This window comes from Erpetoichthys calabaricus, chromosome 15 (assembly GCF_900747795.2).
Source record: "Erpetoichthys calabaricus chromosome 15, fErpCal1.3, whole genome shotgun sequence".
NCBI lineage: Eukaryota > Metazoa > Chordata > Cladistia > Polypteriformes > Polypteridae > Erpetoichthys > Erpetoichthys calabaricus.
In genome coordinates this window covers 60,647,643-60,671,763 of record NC_041408.2, presented here as the reverse complement: position 1 = coordinate 60,671,763, position 24,121 = coordinate 60,647,643, and the positions used below count along the sequence as shown (strand labels likewise).

Below are 24,121 nucleotides of genomic sequence, written 5' to 3'. Positions count from 1 at the left end.
TACGTGTGAAACATAAGTGCAGTAGTGGTAATGCTAGCAATGCACCATCTGTTAGAATGAAAAAAAAACATTTTATTAGTACATGTGTAAAAAAATGTAGATTACGTATTTCAAATGTTAGGTGCTATATAAATAAAATGTATTATTAGTATTATTTTTTATTTGGAATTGGTTCAGAGATTTCTATACCAAAAGCTCTAAACCACTAATCTAGGTTCATTTTGGGTTTTTCAAAATTATAGTGAAGAAAGAACTTAATATGAAACATGCAGTTTGTAAGCATTGTCGTATTAAAATATAGTACTTCGGAATACTACAAAGTAGAACTGTACCTCCAGCTCCAGCTGCCAGGAGTGATTAAAGGCTGATTTAGACTTAATTTAGAATTCATAAACTAATATAATCATAGGGATGGCACAAAAGCAAGAAATCTCATCTGAAACTGCTTGTCCTATGCAAGCTTTTGCCAATACGTTGTGAGCTGCAAAAACACTTGAGAACAAAACTGTTTAGCCCCAAGGACTGTAATCACATTTCTATCTATTTAAAGAGTGTTCTACTATTTACAATTCTGAAGTACCCTAATGTCAGTTATTGGTCGATAGCCCTACCACAAACACAGTCTGATCCAGCATAAAGGTTACCTTATGTACCAATGTGTGTGTTATGAACTGTAGGTGAATATTCCCAGTCATACTATGGAGAAAGCAGAGATATTTAAATACGCTTCCACAAAATGGATGGACAGAGTCAAAGTTTCAATGATTAGGTATAACAGATTATTGTTTTTTATAAGAATATGATTTAATCCTCGGGTTCAGTCACATGAGAAAAGAATAAAGTGTGAACTGAACTCCAACATTTAGCATTCTTTATTGTAAAACATCAAAAAATATATTATATTGTGATCTAAGTATTGGGATATATCATATTGTAGGGATCCTTGGAAATTCCACACCTTAAAACATGAAAGAAACATTAAAACTTTCGGCAAAATGTTTGTAAAACTTTACAGCTCTTATTCTCTGTTCTGATTCTTGGCCGGGGTGTCCATTGTTTGGACTTTACATATTCATTTGATACTAATATGAAGTTTTGGTACTTTGGTTTCTCTTAAAAGCATGTTTTAAGCATAGAGGTGTCAGTGAATGTGCACTATGGAGGACTCATCCCAGCCATGCCCTCAATCACCAGCACATTTATGAAGGTTGCTTTCAGATTGCATGGCAGTGTGTTTGCTGTTTGATATCAGTTAGTTCTTGCAGCACTGAGTGCATTTGCAATTTCTGAAGGGCAAAGGCAAATACAAGTTTACACTTCTAGAACTATTATTTTCAATAGGTATTGTGTTTTTACAACCTAAACACTTAAGGGACTATGGAAAATGATGAATAGCAAAGCTCCTGACTTTCAAAGACGTTCACACACACACAAAGTGGCATTTATGGTTTGTATGTGAGGGATTTATGAGAAATTTAACAATCCTGCCAGTGATATTTTTGTAACACGACACAGCATTTATTTTTCTAGAAAACCCCTAACCAGCAGACTGAGCAAAACATGAGTGATGTGGCCTACAGCTCAAAGTTCTTCTTTTAGACCACACAGCACTGAACATGGCTCTATTACCATTTATGAGTAACCTTTTTAGTTCTGCAGAACAAGGAATCTAGGAACAGAATATACTTATTGCAAGCATCTGTCATTGACTGCCACATGGACTCACTGAACGTTCACAATTACATATTTGTTCAAGGAAATATTAGCTGCAATCGACTTTGTTAAAACCAAGTGCAATAATTATCAGGCAGCCAAATGAGTGGACCATTACATTTGTTTTATTCCTGTTTCAATTAGTTCAGTTAGGCATTGTTGTACTATGGTCGAAATGAGCAGCATGTTCAAATATCTAAAATCTGCAGCAGTGTGTTAGGAGAAGCCCAGTGCTTGCCATGCTTGATACAGATTTGAGTCAGGCCTGAGGAAAAATATTAGCGTGACTGATTGGTCTAATTATGGAAAATACTTCTTACCTGTGTGTATTGTTTTTTAAGTGATTTAGTTTTGTCAGTCAGTCATTTTCCAATCCACTATATCATAGCACAGGGTCACGGGGGTCTGCTGGAGCCATTCCCAGCCAGCACAGGGTACAAGGCAGGAACAAAACCCCAGGCAGGGCGCCAGCCCACTGCAGGAAACACGCACACACACACACACACACACACACACCAAGCACACACTAGGGACAATTTAGAATCACCAATGCACCTAACCTGCATGTCTTTGGACTGTGGGAGGAAACCGGAGCACCCGGAGGAAACACGCAGACATCGGGAGAACATGCAAACTCCACGCAGGGAGGACCCGGAAGACGAACCCGGGTCTCCTAACTGCGAGGCAGCAGCGCTACCACTGCGCCACCGTGCCGCCCTGATTTAGTTTTGTATTATTTCTATAGATGTGGAAACAAGTAGTCCAATTAAGTCCTGGAAAATGACTGTCCCTGTTGCATGGGTTATTATTCACTGGCAGAAGATCACACATTACGAGGTATCGGGATGATCAGGCTTTTAAAGAAGCATGAGGTTGTCAAAGCTCAGTAACTGATAGCAAACACGTTAAAACATCCTTATTCATTACCTTAAAAACTTCCCGCAAAGCAGAAATGTGAAAATTTCCCCATTCTTCTTATTCTGTATTTTGAAATTGTGAAATTCAGTGAGACTTGAATTGGCCAAGTTTTTATTTCTCTGTTTTATGAAGCTTAAAGTTTCAAAATTAAAACAGGGCAAACAAACATAATACACTGCATTGTCATTTAGCTTTGAAATAATTTCTGTATTTTATAACAAATTACTTAATTGTGGCATTCAGAAATATTAGACATTTACTGAGCTTAGTAATAATCAGTCCTTATTAAAACTTTCAGGGAACTCTGAGTATCCAAAATGAAGACGGATAAAGCATAACACGTAACTGCAAGTTTTTTGTTTACAATGATCTTAAGTCATATCTACAAATGTCTGATTTTAACAACAGGAACATTTGGTCATATATTTTTTGTTCGTAAAAATGTAAAATGAGCAAATTGAAGATCTAATTCTTTTTCTGAGCTCACATACTTTCTTAAATCTTTAAAGAAACTGTAAGAATCACAAATGTTCTAATGGGACCTGCCATCTGTTTAAGTTAGCCCACCCATCCTCAGAATGGCAGTCATCCAGATATAAAGAAATGAATTAAAAAAGAAACCAGTTTTCATTCCAATACAACTCGGAGTCCTGCCATGTGCAAAAGTTCGCTGATGACACTGCTATCGTGGGCTGCATCAGGAATGGGCTGGAGGAGGAGTATAGGGACCTAATCAATGACTTTGTTAAATGGTGCGACTCAAACCACCTACACCTGAACACCAGCAAAACCAAGGAGCTGGTGGTGGATTTTAGGAGGCCCAGACCCCTCATAGACCCAGTGATCATCAAAGGTGACTGTGTGCAGATGGTGCAGACCTATAAATATCTGGGAGTGCAGCTGGATGATAAATTAGACTGGACTGCCAATACTGATGCGCTGTGCAAGAAAGGACAGAGCCGGTTATACTACCTTAGAAGGCTGGTGTCCTTCAACATCTGCAATAAGATGCTGCAGATGTTCTATCAGACAGTTGTGGCGAGCGCCCTCTTCTACGCAGTGGTGTGCTGGGGAGGCAGCATTAAGAGGAAAGATGCCTCACGTCTGGACAAACTGGTGAGGAAGGCAGGCTCTATTGTTGGCATGGAGCTGGACAGTTTAACATCTGTGGCAGAGCGAAGGGCGCTCAGCAGGCTCCTATCAATTATGAAGAATCCACTGCATCCACTTAATAGTATCATCTCCAGACAGAAGAGCAGCTTCAGCGACAGACTGCTGTCACTGTCCTGCTCCACTGACAGATTGAGGAGATCGTTTCTCCCCCAAACTATGCGACTCTTTAATTCCACCCAGAGGGGTAAACGTTAACATTCAACATTATACATAGTTATTGTCTGTTTTTCACCTGCATTGTTATCATTTTTTAATTTAATATTATTTATTGTATCAGTATGCTGCTGCTGAAGAATGTGAATTTCCCATTGGGATTAATAAAGTATCTATCTATCTATCTATCTATCTATCTATCTATCTATCTATCTATCTATCTATCTATCTATCTATCTATCTATCTATCTATCTATCTATCTATCTATCTATCTATCTATCTATCTATCTATCTATCTATCTATCTATCTATCTAATAGAAGACAATATTGAACTATAGGAGACAGAGCATCATAGGAGACAGCCCATACCATGGGCATTATTATCAAACCTTTATGACTGGGGTCCCACTCAGTGTCTGGAGCCTGTGCCCCTTAACTTACATAAATGACATCCCTCATTTTGTTCAGCGCCCTAGGGAGCCACCTATGCTGCCTGATGGATTGAGCAGCTCTGAATTGCAGACTCCTTGGTGACAGGGACTGGGACAGGAAGTTAGTTTAGGTCACAGGAACTGTTAGGTAGCAGCACAATCCACGGTCCCACCATGCTTTGATTAAATTATACAAGACCCTAGACTGGAAAGTGGTTTAATAATTGAATAACTATTTACACTGATATCTAAGTATTTCATTTTGTTTTGTTTTTAGACTTTTTGACTGTCATAAGAAAACAGCAAAGCAGAACTCTCTGACATTTAATAGACACGAATATTCTAGTACCTTGATATTTTGTGAAATGGCATATTTCCTAAGAATACACAGCACCAGACCATCACATTATCCTATCTATCTATTGTGTCATTTAATAGTGTAGAATAGAAAGCCATTTGGTTCACATCATGAAGTCTCTGACTTTTTTTGCTCTCAATACCAGAGACCCTTCAGAGAGTAATTTCGCTCTTAACTGGAGCTTTTATTTTTTAAATCTTTTGTTAGTAAGATCTTCTTTTAGCATGACTTCAAGTACATTCTGACTAAGGTTTATAGATTTCTGTATTGCTCTTTCCCTAACCTGACATGGGTGTTACGTATGTAAATGTTTTACGGTTATACTAGTTGAGTGGAAAGGTAAAAAGTAATTCTAGTATATACCATGTACTTAAACTTTAAGACACACGTTTTTCTTATATTTCCAAACTTAAAACTGGGGTGCATTTTTGAACGGGCGTATAAGTTGGGGTCTGATTTTATGATCGTTTTTTTGGGTTTCAAGACCCGACTTATACACGAGTGTATACGGTAATTTGTTTTTTAGTCAAGTCTTCCATTTTGACTTTCAGCCATCGTTCAGTCTTTGTTCTTTCACATGTTGTATTCCAGTTTTTTTTCTGATTTAGGTATTTTTACACCTACTTTGATTCATTACATTTTTGCATGGATATTTTGCTAGAACATTGCTTCTATTACCATTAAAGTTTTTGCCTGTGTCATTGACAATGTGCTCACCTGATGGTTTTTATTAATGTTTGACATTTAATCATCTTACTGTCTTACTTTGTTTTTGATAATTTATACTCCTTATCTAGTTTTCAATACCCATAATATCTATCCTGTAGCATCCTTTGTGTTATGATTACCCTTAGGAAAACGAGTCATGTGTAACAGAATAATGTTAATACCAAAACGTCAACATAGTTAAAGTAGGTGAGGTATGCCTAGTGTCCACTGCACGTCCTTCATGTGACATGTTTTGAAACAGTCACTATTACACATCTAGATATTGCAACCAGGACAGTAGAAGTGTGTTTCGTTGCACACAATTCTTATATTTTTTCTGTTGCTTGAGCATGAGAGAGTAGAATGCCAGTGCCTGATCCATATGATGGATGAGCCCCCAATGTTATTGCCTACTACCACAGCACCAAGGTTCCCTACACCCTGCAAAAGATGTCAAATGGAAATATAGGAATCAGCCTGGATAAATGGATCATCAAATGCTCGGCCATGGTACCTCTTAAAGCCATGAACTGTGTTCTTTGCATTTGTTATAATCTGGCTTTTTGCAGCATTCCCAATTACATGATTTTTACGTGTCAAAGAAACACAGGCAGGTGTGCATCTGTCGCTGTATTCGTTAGCGATGGTCTCAATGCCTCCGCTCCTTGCCACCACTACATAGCAGTTCTGAAAACCCACATCGATCCATACTACTGACATGACTGGTATATTCCGGCAGCTTTAATCCTAGCTCTATATATTATACAGAAAACAAACAGAAAATGAGTCTCCTCTCAAGGCTCTGTGAAGTAACAGCCTTGTTACGTAACTGCCTACGCTCAAACCATTCATCTCCACAGAGGGGAAGCCCAGGAATGTCGTATTTATTGACATGGGACATTCGGCATTTCAAGTTCAATTTCTTCATTTAATAAAGGAAAACTAAAGGTACTTGCTACAGCATTTCATCCTTATCTTGGAGGAAGAAATTTTGACATAGATCTTGTGGATTATTTCTGTGAAGAGTTTAAGAGTTTAAGACCAAATATAAGCTCAATGTGAAGGAAAACATCAGGGCATTGCTCCGTATGTTTCAGGAGTGTGAGAAACTAAGAAAGCTGATGAGTGCAAACTCTTCTGATCTTTCCCTGAATATTGAGTGCTTTATGAATGATATTGATATTTCATCCAAAATGAACAGGTATACATTTGAAGACCTTTGTGCGCACCATCTAGCCAGGATAGAAACACCTTTAAAAGCTGTAATGGAGCAAGCAAAACTCATCCGTGATGATGTTTATGTCGTTGAAGTGATTGGAGGTGCTACCCGAATGCCAGAAGTAAAAGAAAGGCTCAGTAAGTTCTTCGGAAAAGAAATTAGCACTACACTGAATGGAGATGAAGCTGTAGCACGAGGATGTGCCTTACAGTGTGAGATTTTGTCACCAGCATTTAAAGTTAGAGAGTTTTCAATAACAGATGTGGCTCCTTTCCCAATAACCTTAAAGTGGAAATGCTCTCTGGATGAAGGTGTTGGAGAATGTGAAGTTTTTTACAAGAATCATCCTGCTCCATTTTCAAAAGTTATCACTTTCCACAAGAAGAAGCCCTTTGGCCTGGAAACTTATTACAGTAGCTCTCAAGGTCTTCCATATCCAGATACTAGAATAGGCACCTTTTCCATCCAAAATGTGGTTCCACAACCTGATGGTGACAACTCTAAAGTGAAAGTCAAAGTACGTGTCAATGTGCATGGAATCTTCAGTGTGTCTACTGCATCCTTAATAGAAAAATAGAAAGGAGGAGCTGATCAGGCTGAAGAAGTACCTATGGAAACTGAGTCTATTATTCAGAATGAGACCAAGCCAGAGGAGCAGTATAAAATGCAGGTAGATCAAGAAGATGGAAAACAAAAAGACCAGACTGATGCACAAAACCAAGCTACAGAAGAGAGTGCAACTTCAGAATCCAAGGAAAATGCCTCAGGAAACAAACAAGAGCAATCCAGTTGGCAGTCAAAAGCCAAAGTAAAGGTGAAAAGTATTGATCTACCAATACTTGCTAAGACCCTTAGACAGGTGGAATGTGACCACCTTAATAGCTTCATTGAAAATGAGGGAAAAATGATAATGCAATACAAGTTAGAGAAGGAGCGAAATGATGCTAAAAATGCCGTTGACGAATATGTTTATGACCTTCGAGATAAGCTGTGTGGTATTTATGAAAAGTTCATCAGTGAAGATGACAATAGTAAGCTGTCTCTTATGCTTGAAGACACAGAAAACTGGCTTTATGAAGAGGGAGAGGACCAGCCTAAACAAGTATATGTTGACAAGCTCGTGGAACTGAAGAAATATGGCCAGCCCATTTAGGATAGGTACAGAGAACATGAAGAGAGACCAAAGGCATTTGATGATCTAGGGAAAAAGGTGCAGATGTTTATGAAAGCTGTTGAAGCATTTAAAAAGAATGATGAAAGATACGACCACTTGGAAACTGAAGAAATGGCCAAAGTAGAAAAATGTGCCAATGAGATGCAACTTGGACAACAAACTGAAAGCGGTGTGCTCTCATTTCTGCTCCACTTTACCTATTTCACAGGGCAAAAGACCTGGATTACATCACCATTGAGGGCCAGTGGAGTTCAGTTCCAGACCTGGTTGACGTAGCTCATCCTCTGGTGGAGGTGAAGTTCGCGTACACTTCGGGATTTGCTACTTTCGTCATTTCTGTTGCTGTGGCCCACTAATGGGGCCCATACCAAAAGGAAAAAACAATGGTCTTGGTATACCAATGTATTCACTTTTAAATTTTATGAAATTCTTTAAAAAGATACTTTTTTGCCTCAAAATGTTTTTGTTAAAAGAGGAGTGCGTCTTAAATCTGAGGGCAGCTGAATTTGAAAGCAATACAGTATTATATATTACCAAAAATTACCCTTAAATGTATTGCGTTTACCGTATATAATATATACCATATAATTTCCGGTATTTTATAATGTCGGTTGTATAAGTTGAACGCGGAAGACTCATGCTATTGGTTCAAGAGATATACTAACGTCCACCTGAGAGAGTAACTACTGAGCACACTGCCTTTATTTTCTATGTATTGTGCCTATGTGACCACACGGTAATACCTAAACTATTGCAAAGCGACGTTTGCACTGTTTTGTGTTTTTTGTATCTCACACCCTCATAAACCTTTATCATAAGAGCATTCCTTATTTACAATGGAGCATTCGATTAGAAGAAAATATGAAGCTGGTTATAAATTAAGTCGTTGAAATGGCGAAAGAAATTGGTAACTGCGCTGCTGAAGATGTAAAAAAAAATGTAAGTGTTGTGTTTTTGAACAGGCGTATAAGTCGGGGTCTGATTTTATGATCAATTTTTTGGGTTTCAAGACTTATACGCGGGTATATACGGTAATACCTAACTACTGTTAGTATTAGAAAACTCTTAATATATTATTCTTTAGTTTTTCTACTGGTAAAAAAAAAACAAAAACAAAGTAGAAATAAATAACTCTGGAGACAATATGATCTATGCCCATGAGAAAAATAGAGAAATGCCTGAGTAAAGATAAAGTCGAATGTAATGGGTGGGAAGTGAACTGCGATAACTTGGTTGAAATGCAAGTGTGGATACCACTACACCACCAACACACCCTGTACAGAACTGCTTCACTCTCAATAGAACACATTGCAGTATTTCATTCCACTTGCTTTTTTGAAACAGAAGCTCTGTTAATGAGATTTGAGTCAGATGTGGGGTTACAAATAGTTGCTCTCTCCTCAAGCCACCGACAGCCCTGTGAGAGACAACGCAATAAGTTATAAGTCATAAACCTGACTTATGGTGAGAAAACATAACAACGCGGCTTTAAGTTGTGCATAAAGAACAGAGAAACAAACCAGTTGTGTGGTACATAGAAATAGTTTCCTATTGCTGTATTATGTTTGAAAATCTGTACATTGAATCATTTAGCCAAAGTAACATCATGGACAGGCGTACCTTTCTAGTATTTTTCAACATATTACACTTTTCATTTTGCTTATTAACTTAGTCATTTATATTTCTAGACTAGGTGCGGTTGACATGATCTTCATTTGGACAGAGTGGGTACAAAAAATGGCTGGAAAGATGGATACAAGATCATCTGTAGACTAGAACTCCTAAGCATATAAACCTATTTTGTTATTTATTAGGTTGTTTGGCCTTACGTTCCGGAGAGAAATACATGCCCAAGGGTGCTCTGAGGTGGTCTGTCATGGTTTAAGATTATAAAAACTCACTCACTGAGAAAAAAGAAATCGGACCTAATCAGACACATCCTTGTATGAAGCATCTCAGGTATTTTTCAGGTCTTACTTATATGGTTAGGCTGTATAAGTGAAACCACAGAAAATATTAACTAATTACACTTGTTCAGAATAAATGGTAAAAAAAGACACCATGCCTTTCATCGTAATGTGAAGGTCATGTTCTGTGAGGAAGACAGGCAAGGAGTTAAAGTTTACTTTTTATATTCTTTAGTGAGCTGGACTTATAAGTGAAACTGCACTTAAAAAAAATAAGTTGAATTGCTATTTCACTCCTTGTGTATGTCCCATGGTTTGATTTATTGTGAAACATAACATTTAAAAACACAAACATGCTGATCTCAAGCTTGACTTTTTTGCCAAAAGATTTTATTTTACCTCAGGTATAGTGACAATAAAACTTAATTGAAAAGAATGCCTTGTCATCAAAACAGCAACTTTCCTTTAAAAAAAAAATAGTTTAGGCTGCTATAAAATATTTACAGCCTTTTATTTTGGAAGAGCCCCCCTTTGTCTGTTTTATTACAGCCTAATACTTAAGCTGTTTACTGCACAGCTACCATGCAGAGTTAATGGTATTTCATTCCAGACGCTACCAATTTGGCTGCATGCTTTAAAGGACCAACACAAAGCTTTTCCTAAAGTAATAAAATGTTTAATTACAGAGTAAAGCATTGATGTTTTAAACATGATATCGGATATTTCTGAAGATCGAAAACTAATAATTTACAAACTGCTGTACAGATCCTGGCTATATCTCAAACTAAAATCTCTGCATGCATTTTATATAAATACCCAAAAAAATGTGTATTAATATATTAACCAAGGAATCATTTGTTGACTGTATTACAACAACAGGTAATTTTCTTGCCCCATAGGTATGTGAACCTGAGAACCCATGCAAAGAGAAGACCCACAACTGCCACAAGTTTTCTGAATGTATTTACCTTGGCCACTTCAGCGATCCCATGTATAAATGTGAATGTAAGATCGGCTATGCTGGAGATGGAATCATTTGTGGAGAGGATTCGGACTTAGATGGCTGGCCTAACCAGAACCTCGTCTGTGCTGCTAATGCTACATACCACTGCAAGAAGGTAAGCTTTGACAACGTGAAAGGAAAGGAGAACTGTCTGTCTTCTGGCACTGAATTGTATTACAGCTATGCTATGCCTCAGGCCTTTAACCTAATTTGAGTGAATCAAAAATGGTATTGAAAAGTACTGAATTACAACAGAGAGTAAATGGAATAAGAAGTGATGGAAATTCCAGGAGTCAGGAATAAAAGTGCATTGTTTATTATAATAGGTAGATTTACGCTGCTCACAGATGACACCTTAGACTACTGGATTTTTTTTCTCCCTTTTTAAGTAGTGTTTATGCAGGTGGCTTTTAGCAAAAGTTAAAGGAATGTCATTTGTTTGGCTCCCTGGGGCCCCTAACAGCTCTAACTAAGAACCAGCAGTGTTCAGTGTGGCTGGCAGGAACAATAAATTGTTTGTAATAACGATAAAACTCCTAGAACACTAAAAGTGACAACACAGAGAAACACTAAAGGATTATAGGAAAATAAATGAATAATTGGTTTTGGTATAAAAACTAATTATTTCTTAATTTTATATAATGCTGACAAACCTGTGAAACAGATGATAATGCCAAATACTGGTAATGATAAAAAAACCAATTTTACTGTAGTAAAGAGTTGAATGAGGTGATCCCAGAATCTCGGTCCAGTTCTTTCCTGGCTAGGCGTGGGTTTACTCTGTCTGGCTACTTCAGTTTCATCCCACATTTGAAAGATCCATGAGAAGTTACCTTTCCATCCTGAGTTAATTTATTTCTACTGCCCACTGCTGCAGTGATAAGTTTAACCTCGCCACACCCTATAACCAAAAAACCTTACATTTAGGAATTGTATAGATGGCTAGAAAAAAAATCAATAAAAACAAAGTAGAAGTTTAATAAAAAAAAACATGCCACATTTTATAAGATAAAAAGTAAAAAAAAACTGAATCAATAACATAATATATTATTAGTAGCAGTTGCAGTAGTGGTGTTGCCACATTAACAGAATGGAATGAAATTTGTACTTGCATGTCTGACCAACACACAACATCTTGCAACTCTCCAGCACAACGATAAACAAGAATGTATTAAAACAATAGAAAACACAAATCAGCTTACCTCCGGGGATAGCAGTGGTGCTATTGCTTACTGCTTAACGGAAAGATTTGATATTCCAATAGCATTTGTATAAACTATATAAAATATTGAATAAAACTATATAAAATATTGAATATGGCCACAGGGATATTCTTATTTGTTCTCCCAAACAAAATGTTATTTTTCTGTAACTGTTTTAAAATTAGGTTAAGAGGTGCACACTTTTTAATGGATTATTTATTAGTAACTTCACCAAGAAATGTTAGAGTTAGCCAGCTAACTTTCCATCTTTTCATTTTATTTTTAATCATATGCTCAGCAGTCTTAATTCTGAAACATGAGGACTGTGGTTGGGGGGGGTTAGCTGTTGTCTGGGTGAATATTTACATTCAGAGACCTTTCTGAGGGGTCACCTTTCACCTTTCCTGTTAAACATTTTAAGGTTGATTTTGTTGTTCAAATTGCTTAAAGTCAGAACACATGAGAAAAGAATGTAAAATATGTCTTAGCTGATATAAAAACACGTTAAATTCATTTATTCTTCAAACCTACTTATTCCAATGCAGGCTTGTGAGGAGCCACAGGCCATCCTGGTGGCATTAGTAGCAAGGCAGGAACCAGGCTTGAACGATCTTCTAGGCCATTGCTGGGCACATTTTTTCCAATCCAACCAGTTTAGAATTGCCAGTCATCTTCAAGCGTACATCTTTGAAATGTGGACGAGAACCAGAGTGTCTGGATTAACCACACTTTGGTGGTTTCTTGCTATTGATTTAAAGATATTTTCAGTTGCTTATAAACAGTCTCTGAACCTAGAGTAAAGCCAGAAATTACAAAGAAGGATGTTTTATTAGGCTGGCACCCCGCCCAGGGTTTGTCTCCTGCCTTGCGCCCTGTGTTTGCTGGGACTGGCAGACCCCCGTGACCCAGTAATTAGGATATAGCGGGTTGAATAATGGATGGATGGATGGATGTTTTATTAAAAAAAATTTAAATCACGAGAAAGGGTATAGCACAGAGTAGATTAAAAGTAACCAAGTAAACCAAACCTTGGCTTCCCATACTGTGCCTAACTAAATATAGTATTTATTCATTATTTGAGACATTTGGTGCCTTATGTATCTACCCACATATAAATCATGATAACCTTACTGTACCTTCCATAGTGTACTCTTAGTTTCGCTTCAAGCATTTTCTACATCCTTATGATTATTTTTGGCTTTTAAACCCTGGCCAAAAATTACTTCCAGGGGAGGTCCAGTTATCATTTCTGGGGTCAGGAGTGGCCTAGTGAATACCCTGCAGTTCTGGACCCCAGCCTTATCTTGAAGCTCTAGGGAATACTCTGGTTACTTGCCTATCATAGAGGGAAAAGGGAGCCACAACTTACTAATTAGGGCTCTTTCCTGCAACCTATCAGCTTGTAAGATTCTTGTCCTGTCTGCATTGTCCCATGCAGTCCTCCATTTACATCTAAGCCCCAGGAATAATCATCTCAAATCCTGCCCCCCTAATCATCCCCTGTCCCTTACTGGCCATCTATCTGTCTCACCCCTTTGCCACCTAATAGTTAGTGTGTGGTGAGCATACTGGTGCAAAAATGGCAGCAGTCGCATCAACCAGGTGAATGTTACACATTGGTGGTGGCTCAAGTGGTTCTCCGCTGTCTATGTAATGCACTTTGATTACATTAGAAAAGCACTATATAAATGTGTAAGTGCTTCTTCAAGCTTCTGTTGTTGGTGGTCCCCTGATTGTATTGGTATCATCTACCCAAATCTCTGCTACCAAGGAATAATAAAAGTAGCTTGTAGGATTCTTGTCCTGTTTCCTGTCACCCCATGTTCCATATTTCAAAAAAATACATATTACACAATAAATTATATTACATTGCGAAAAATTACCCTTATAACTCATGTTACGTTTTCCTTAGTCTGGTATCATGGAATATGGTGTTGCCTGCAAGACCCTTTCCTATAGTCGACTGCTTTTCTGAGCAAATATTAAGGGTGTTACATTTTTGTTATATGAAAGGAATGCTAATACAGATAATCCAAACATCAAACTATAAAGACAACTGTGAACTATGATTGATTTAGTATGAAATTAAATGACTTAGTAACTTGAAGATAATAAGCAACTGACTAAAAAGACAACTGGGGGTTATCATAAGAAGTGTGGATTTATTGTTAAAGGGTACTTGCTCACTGTGAGGCACTGAAAGGTCAGAATGGAATCCTTCTGGCGTCAGTGCTGGGCTGTGAAGATTTCACTGCTTCCTTCCAGTCTGTCTGGCTTGTTACAAAGCAGTCATATTTCTCAAAGAAGCTGAAACTATTCATATTATTACTCAGAATATGTTCTCAGGAGTGATTAGTGCAAGAGCCGGTCCTGAAGGCTCTCAGTGGCTACAGGTTTTTGCCACCACAAATCTCACATTCATAATGGTGACTGTCTGCTTTCGCATTCAGGTTTCCTTTCAAAGTGTATTACAGTGCCTCATATTCATATTGTTTTCAAATATTTCAGATGCGATGTATTCATCCTTTCAGTTAAAAGTAATTAACGTTTAATGAAGAAAGACACAGCTGGAAAAAGCAATGGATTATGGTTTTCATTTCAAGATGATCAATGCTTACTTCTAAAATGCTTCAAGTAATCCACCTTGCATTGGCAATTATCCATCCATCCATCCATCATCCAACCTGCTGTATCCTAACACAGGGTCACGGGGGTCTCCTGGAGCCAATCCCAGCCAACACAGGGCGCAAGGCAGGAACAAATCCCGGGCAGAGCGCCAGCCCACTATAGGGCACACGCATACACACACCCACACACCAAGCACACACTAGGAACAATTTAGGATCGCCAATGAACCTAACCTGCTGTCTTTGGACTGCGGGAGGAAACCCATGCAGACACGGGGAGAACATGCAAACTCCACAGAGGGAGGACCCGGGAAGCGAACCCAGGTGGTCTTACTGTGAGGCAGCAGCGTTACCCTACAAAAAAAAGTTTCTACATTTTTGTGGTGTTATATTTCATTCTATGAATGTAAGTAAAGAACTAAATCTTTTTTTAATCAAGATACTGGAGTAATGAGTAATTGTAATGAAAATCTTTAAGAGGTGGTCATCAGGATGAATCTTGATCATCACTTAATATGTAATATATGTAAGTTGAATGATCCCAAAATATGTTTATATACTGAATAAACAAAGAATCTTTTGTAAATCAATAGTGTATCTTTATACAGCAAAAAATGCAGAAGAACAGCGATTTCAAGCTCAGTGCTTATCGCATAATTAGACTTGATTTTAACTTTTTCAAAAGTAAAATCTTGAAGTAAAGCTGATCACAAACATTCCTTTTTCCATCTGTGTTGCTTAAGATAGCTAACCGGCACTCATCACTATCAGCGCAGCCAACACCTCTCCAAATATTCTGTTTCTTCAGCCTCTTGGAAGACTGAACATTTTAACAACTTAAAGGTCATTCACAGACAACATTACATGCCCTCTAACTCAGAATAACACTGGAGTAAGAAGAAAAACAATCCGGTTTAATTCCAGGTCTTTTATTTACATTTAAGTAAATGCCAATAAGCCATAAAACATAAAAAAGAACACTGTGGGGTAAAAGAGTTTACTATAAATTGACTTTTAACTTGAAAGCAAAAAAGTAGGCTTGTAAATTATTGTGCTATGTCAGTTGGAATGCTTTAGAGGAAGACAGCATGGCTTTTTCACTTTTATGAGTCCATGTTAAATATCGTTCATATACAGGAGAGTAAATGAATGAGTGTTTTATCATTTTTGAACACCATAAAAATGTGAACCAAAAATTCTGAATTGTTATTAGGCAGGAAAATGCAAAAACCGTTAATTTCTGACTGGGTGCAGTGTGCTCGGCTGGGGGGATGGAATTTGCTGACTTCACACTTAGACAATAAACACAGCTAAGATCATTGGTAATTGTTTCAATGCCGTGCTAAAAATAAGGTCTGCATGATTTGTGACCAAATGTTTTACTTTTCATAGGCCTATTCATTCTGCTCAACATAAGACATGCGCATATTTATTTGTGGCCACACCATTCTGGGCAAATGTAAAACAGACGTCACTGTTAAAATAAAGGCAAGCTTCTATACATTCTTCAGTTTACTTTAAATACAAGGTTAAAGGATGATGTCATTTTTGTAAGCAATTTGTTTTATTAATTTTTTAAGAAAAAAAGATAAGAAAAAAAGAGAATAAAGTCTCCAACCCACTGGTGCCAACCCAGACATAATTGAGAAAACAAGTAGAGAAAAACTCTGTGTCACCCCACACGCCCTGATTAGAGTAAACAAAAAAAAACAGTTTGTAATAAATGCAATTTGTTTTTCTAAAGATGATATAATGGATAGAAAGAAGAAACTAATATAAGCAGCTGGAAGTTCTAAACGAGTTAAGTTACCAAATCAGTTCCTCACAGGCATTTATAAATCTTGGTTTTTCCAGCGAGATGCCCGGAAATGTTAGCAGCTAAAGAACTTACCGAATTTTTTTTTTTTTAATTAATGTATGAAAAGATGTATGATGGAAATCAAGAAGTAAAAAAGCTGTGTAGAACAAGCAATAAAAACACCCAAAACCAGCAAAAGGGTAAAAATGGAGGACCACAAAGACTCAGCAGGAGAACAGGACTAAAACATGAAAAAAAAACTTTAAGAGAACACAAATTACAAACTAGGCCAGGGGTTTAAACCCATTAAACATTGCTTTAATGAAGTTGTATAAACCTTATGGATAATTTTATACCGAATAAATTGCTGATTAGAATTGTCAGTGTAATTTTTGACTTCTTTAAAAATTCAATCCTAGCTTAAGGCTTGGGGTTCATTTGAATCCCACTTGCCTGAAACAATGAGACATTTCTTACCTACAACACAGAGATGTGCGTACGGTTGTAGAAAGAAAATTGAGAAAATGGTGAGAAAAAAAGGGGACAATAGATACTGTAGATGACACTTGTTACAAGTAATGACCTTAGCGGTAGATAAAAGAAAAGTGTAAAGGAAGGTGCTGAAGGTTTGGAGGAAAAATCATGGAATGAAAGGAACCCCAGCTCCCCCAAAGAGATTACTGAATGTATGAATACCCAAAGTGGACCAGAGTGGAAAAGACATGGGACACCCATTAGTATGAAATATTGGGGTTGGAATGATGTAAGTTCTGCGGTGGGTTGGCACCCTGCCCGGGATTGGTTCCTGCCTTGTGCCCTGTGTTGGCTGGGATTGGCTCCAGCAGACCCCCGTGACCCTGTGTTCGGATTCAGCGGGTTGGAAAATGGATGGATGGATGATGTAAGTTAGAGTTATGATTTAATTCTTTAAATGATTACTTTGAAACTGTACAGTATGTGTAGTAAATTTCATTTTACAGTATCACAAATCTAAAGGTGGCTAAGCAGAGCAGTTGGTGGTGGTGGTGGTGGTGCTGCTGCTTTGCAGCTCTACAGACTTGGATTCCATTCCCACTCTGGTCACTGTCTGTTCTGAGTTGGTATCTTCTTACATTACTGGCAAGAATTTTTGGGGTTGTTCTTTTTTTAATTGCATTCAACATGCCTTCACTTTAAATTATTTAAAGCTGACTAAATTGACCAATGATGAGTGGTGTTATATCGCAGGGCTTTAGACACTATTTTTCCTATGAATGTTTTGTACTTGTATTCTTATTTTCAGTATATTATTATTTGTACCATTTAATTTGGTGACGTCACAGCGCCACCGTTTTGTTTTGATGTTCATGACACGTGCTACCATTTTGTGTGCTTTCCGAAGGCTTACAGCCATGTTGTTGTTAATGATGGCGCCTTGTTGCCATCATGTGACCGTTGCAAGAACAATGCATTAAGTTATCATAGTGATGCTATTTAAGATGCTAGCACACTATTTCTAGTATCCAAGTTTTTGGATTCTTAAACGAAAATATCATAGTGCTTGTTAGTGAGGGTTTAATCAATTTAAGTAGCTAAATCTTTGCGTGGTAGCTGAGTTTGACTTCTGATATTTGTATCCAGTCCAGATCAGGCATCAAAATAGCGCACAAGCCTACAAACACTCTGCACACAGTTCTTTTTAATGCTAAAAGCAGGAACTTGGCAGCAGAGGCATGGAATGCAGTTTACAGCATACCATGTGATTCATATCCAGCTTTATATGTGGGACAAACATCAAAAACACTCGCCACACATATACAGGAACATTGCAATGCAGTCAGAAGAAAAGACCAACAGTCTCTGATCTGCACACATACATGTTCAACCGGTGATGCATATAAATTGGACTCGGTGCAAGTAAAATTCATAGCTAATACTAAGAGTTCTAGAGAACTGGCTGAAATGTGGCTATCTAATGAAAACACCATTAACAGATATTTGGACGTAATCCAAGCATATGCTAGCTTGAAAAGAAGAACATACAAATAATAAATAAGACCAACACCCTCCGAACCCCACCTCATCAATCCCCAGCCCCCTTGCTACATCCACCTCCCCTCCTCTCCTTATTTATTATATATTGCCTTAGATTCCTGTAAGTCTAATCATGTTCCTCTGATGATGATTCTTGGTAGGAATCAAAAGCGTAGGAATAACAGAAAAAAAAACTGTTTTAAGATATTTGATTAATTTCCTCCTTTGTGGATTTCCAGCTACAAATATGCTGACCGTATCACAGACCTTTGCTTCCATATATTGTCAAATGATAAGGCAGCAGACATAGAAAGGTTTGGAAATGGCCGCCCTGTACACTTGAAAAAATGGTATGCAAAAAAGAATCACGTCTTAAAAGGCAGGAGTCCAAAACAGAACTGAGCTAAATGGGTGAGTCTGGTCTATAAATATGGCAGAAAACAGGAAGAGGTGGGATTAGGAAATCTGGGACGGAAGTGATGTCTCCCATAGAAGAGAAAGGATCAGGTGACAGCACCAACCCCTGGACTGATGGATAAACACTATTTGAGCCCATAAACCATCTATCATGTGCACGTGTGAAAAAATATATATATTTATTACTCCCTTGGCTCAACAATTTCCTATTCCCGGGCTCAGTTTTATTTTGTCATCTGCTGGTGCTTTACGCTGTCTAACTTTTGGTGAACAGGTAATGGAGCTCCAACGTCCAGCTTCAAAGTCAATGCCTTACTTACTAGGCAATCAGGCTTTGATGTGTACTGTGTTTATCTCAAAATGTATCTGCTGCTTGTTTTAATTAAAGTAATATTTAGTTGCCTTTTATAAAATTCATGTTATAAAGAGTTGTTTTCCTTTTATTTCACAGGACAACTGTCCAAGCCTGCCAAACTCCGGCCAAGAAGACTTTGATAATGATGGCCAGGGCGATGCTTGCGACAAAGATGACGACAACGATGGTATTGTGGATGAAAGGGTAACTTTCATTTTTATTGGTTCGCTTTTTCACATAACATTAATATTTTACACCATTATATTAATGTTATAAATACACCACATCAACGTTAAAACAAAAAATAAAACCACAAGGCTCTTGTTGCTCCTTAATTGGAGGCATAGTATCTGGGAAGTGAAATTATTAAGAGATGCTAAAGAGCTACAAGTTGAACATATGTTTTTTTATTATAAAGTGAGAATGGGAATTTGTTGCACTGCACTTTCATAATTTTATTTGGAAGATCCTCATTACTTGATGGAGGATTCAAAAAAAAAAAAGAATTGCCATCTCTCCAGAGCCTCTAAACTTGCAATGTTCAAAGTGAAACTGGAATATAGAGTGCCATACCCTACTCTCAGGGACAAGCGTGTTTCATACTATGTAGTCACAAAAAGACCAGTCATAGTCAGCTGGTGTATTGCCATAGGTATGAAGAAGCCCCAGTGATGGCACACTTATGTTGACTATTTCATTGGTTGAAATTACTTCGTTTTAGTATGTCAGAGAGTGGATGTGCAGCATATAGTAAGTTTTTAATAATATAAGTTTTCTCCATATACTTCCAGTGTATTGAGAGTGTATTCCATAATTGAGTCTTTCTTCTTAAACAACTTCATATTAGGTGAATTATTTTTGTATGAACCACTGTGGTCTTTGCTAGGCCATTATCACTATAGAAAACTGTAACTAAAATGGCTAAAAAAGCATTTTGTTAAACAAAAAAGTATCAAAACTAAAGACAGACTAAACTGAAATGAAAATCTCTATACACTGAAACTAACTGAAATAAAATTATCATGGGTGTAAAAGAAGATCTGTTTTTTTATTGTTTTGAATAAACAATTTCTGTTAGCCCACTATTAACCAATGTCCCCTCTAAGGTGAATGCATATGTGGGTCTGCACAACTTAGTAGCGCACAAATGAGTGACTTAGGCAATTCCCCACCTAAAACTTTACAAATGAGGGATGGCAACACAGCCCTCCTCCTGGTAATCAGCTATTAAAACTTGGCATGGAAAGCCCATGGCAAATCATTTGAAAGCTGACATTAATGTTACCTGATTAGTTTTGTTTTACACCTGCTCATCATGAATGTTATTTGTGCACAGTTAGCTCATAATTACAAAATTACTTTTATTCTATCTTACTTTTAGAACTGTCATAGGTCAAAGCAGTCAACAACTTTCTAACTCCTCTCTCTGTTTTTTTTAGGATAACTGCCCCCTGCTATACAATCCCCGTCAGTTTGACTATGACAAGGATGATGTTGGCGACCGTTGTGACAACTGTCCCTATGAACACAATCCTGCCCAGATTGATACTGACAACAATGGGGAAGGAGATGCCTGTGCTGTGGATATTGATGGTGATGGTAAGTAATGTCAGTGCCTAGAATAGTAAACTAGTCCCTCTTTTTTTTTTTTGGTATGTTAGCTCTGAAGATGTGAAAGTAAACATGTCTCACTGGACAGTAGGACAACATTAGACAAGAAAAACATATAAATGAATGCAAAAGTAACAAGTCAAAAATATTAACTGTTTATCTTATAATATGATGGATTCTAAACTGATAATAATAATTCTTTACATTTAAATAGTGCTTTACACACTACTCAAACTGCTTTACATAGTGAGTGAGGAGCCACAACCACCACTAATAATGTGACGCCAGCCATTTTTGCTCCAGTATGCTCACCGCACATTAACTGTTAGGTGGTGATGGGGTGAGAGATAATTAGCCAGTTAGAAACAGGGTATGATTAGGGGTCCAGAATGACCAGGCTGTGGTGGGCAATTTAGCCTGGACATCATGATACACCCTACTCTTTACTATGACCACAGAAAGTCAGGACCTTGATTTTACATCTCATCCCAAGGACAACGCCATTTTTTACAGCACAGTGTCACTGCACTGGTGAATTAGGATCCACATTCAGACGAACATCTCTTCCATCAGCAACCCAAGCTTTTCCTGGTTGGTCTCTCATCCAAGGACTGGCCGGGCCCAAACATGCTTAGCTTCAGGTGGATGACTTTTTCTTTCACTGCAGACTAAGCCATTACATTGCATATTATGTAAAGCACTAGAATGTTTTACATGAAATGCCTGACCTGTGTTATGGTTTATGCAGCCCAGTCTCCAACATACTTAACATGTTCACCTAATAAATCACTTAACTGCATCTCACATTTATACAGAAGCATTTTATTAGTTTTTATCTTTGTATATATCCCTTATACCCTCCTTTAACTTCAATGCCAACCTTATAGGAATAAAATATGCATACTATCCATATTACTAAACGAGAATGGTAAACCGGATGGACGCAGGGACATCCGGCCATGGGCCGTGGACGCAAAAGATGTACTGCGCAGGCGCCCCCACAAACCCCCCCCCTCCAAGCAACGGAAACCGGATGGAAAGTAACGTAAAATAAGAAATGAGGCGCCGCGCCCATAGCACATAGAAAAAAGGAGTGAGACGCTGGCGCCTCACACAGCGCTGCACGAAGCCCATGACACACAAAACGGAACACACACAAAGAAGAGGATTAAGACCCACGACACACAAAGCCCCCCTCCAGTAACTGAAATAAGAAATGAGGCGACGCGCCCCTAGAACACCAAAAAGAAAGGAGTCAGACGCAAGCGCCACATAGCACACGAAACGGTACGCACACAAAAAAGAGGATTCAGACCCTCGACACACAAACACCCCCTCCACTAACAGAGATAAAAAAAGTGAGGCACGCACACAAAAAAGAGGATTCAGACCCACGACACACAAACACCCCCTCCACTAACAGAGATAAAAAAAGTGAGGCAACGCGCCCCTTGCACACAAAAAAAAAGAAGTCAGACGCGAGCACCACACAAACCCATTGCACACGAAACGGGACAGACTACGGACATAGCACACGAAACATACACAAAAAGGAGGATTCAGACCCACGACCACACTAACATAAATAAGAAATGAGACACAAAGCCCCATTACTGAATGAACTGTCCGTATTAAACATACGTCATCTGAACACGTTCAAATTATGCAGCATACATCGATCTCATTACACTGATGCACTATTAACCGTTCAACCACAGAAAAGGCTCCATATTAAACATACAAAAACGGGCAAGACTCAATACAAACAATGAATGCCGTAAACTGCAACGGGCTTCTCACACAGCACAGGCAAATCGCTTACAGCTCCAGAATAGCACGTCCCAAATACTGCACATACAACGACGCGCCTCTCAAACGGCACAAGCAAAAGATACACATCAAGGACATCAACGACAGACACCTGCTAAACGATTGCGCCAGTTAGCTGACAACGCGTTCAATAATGAGTCCACTATTCATGAAAATTCATTGGGATTAATGAATGTCATTTGCAATCATTGTCATTCACTTAACTTCCCTGAACAAACAACTGGCAATACAAGTAATGAATTTACACGTTGTTGTCAAAAGGGTCAAATTACACTGCCTCCTTTACATTCATATCCTGCATATCTACAGAAGGATACGGCTCGAGTAACGGGACCACAAACACGAACCCACATGAAAAAAAAAAAATACACGTCGGCACCTACAACACGCTTCTGAAACCGTGGAAGAAAAAATGTCTTGACTCCAAAAACACATGTCACTCCTTATTCAAAATACCGGTCCCAATCACAGAAACATCGGTATCCACTATGAAAATGAACAGTAACAATGCACGTGACATCCGTCTTGCCACACTATTAATTATAGATGAATGTACAATGGCATCCACTCACTTATTCAACACCATTGATAAACTTCTACAAACGTTGATGAATAATAATATTCCCTTTGGAGGAAAGCTACTTTTATTACGAGGAGATTTTAGACAGTGCTTAACTTAATAAAGTATCTATCTATCTATCTATCTATCTATCTATTGCTCCATATCCAATGCGCTCAGCTATTGTTCAGTCCACCTTAAAATACGCAGACAATTGGCATTGCGTTGATGAATAATAATATTCCCTTTGGAGGAAAGGTACTTTTATTAGGAGGAGATTTTAAACAGTGCTTAGCTATTGCTCCACATGCCATGCACTCAGCTATTGTTCAGTCCACCTTAAAATACGCCGACGACGTCATACATAAACAACAAGAGACCAGACTATAATACATATACAGGCGCGAGACCTGATTGGTGATAATACGAAGAAACGAACAGTCCGCATATTAACAGCGAGTGTGATCCTCCTTATTACTTATCCATATTCCTAACGATAAAGATCAAACAAGTCATGAATTCACGATCACGGGTACAGAACGAGACGGCTCGAGTAACGGGACCACAAACACGAACCCGCATCAAAAAAAAAAATAAACGTCGGCGCCTACAACGCGCTTCTAAAACCGCGGAACAAAAAATGTTACACACACAATTGGCATTGCTTTCAAAAGATACAGTTGGTACAAAACATGCGATGTCCAGATCCCGAATATAACAATTGGTTATTACAACTGGGAGATGGTACACTCACCAATACAGATGTACTTCACCCAGATATTATTACAATTCCTCAACCCTTTATCTGCGACGACTTACTTATGGAGATATTTGGAACAGCGGTCTCATTAGACCAATACCCCTTTTAACACAACGAACTATATTATGTCCAAAAAATATTAATGTTGATCACATTAATAACCAGGTCATTTCATTACTTCCTGGAGAGG

The 24,121-nt window shown here is 38.1% G+C and overlaps 1 protein-coding gene and 1 pseudogene across 3 annotated transcripts in view; both read left to right on the top strand.

The window, feature by feature from the left end:
* Nucleotides 1-24,121, top strand: part of thbs2a (thrombospondin 2a) — a 93,948-nt gene that overhangs the window by 41,221 nt on the left and 28,606 nt on the right. For all 3 annotated transcript variants that reach the window (XM_028821005.2, XM_028821004.2, XM_028821006.2), the window contains exons 13-15: nucleotides 10,656-10,874; nucleotides 19,268-19,375; nucleotides 20,611-20,770. In XM_028821005.2, coding sequence (XP_028676838.1) covers nucleotides 10,656-10,874; nucleotides 19,268-19,375; nucleotides 20,611-20,770 — 487 coding nt within the window. The remainder of the gene's footprint in view (nucleotides 1-10,655; nucleotides 10,875-19,267; nucleotides 19,376-20,610; nucleotides 20,771-24,121) is intronic.
* On the top strand, nucleotides 6,175-8,125 carry LOC114666197 (heat shock 70 kDa protein 4L-like; annotated as a pseudogene).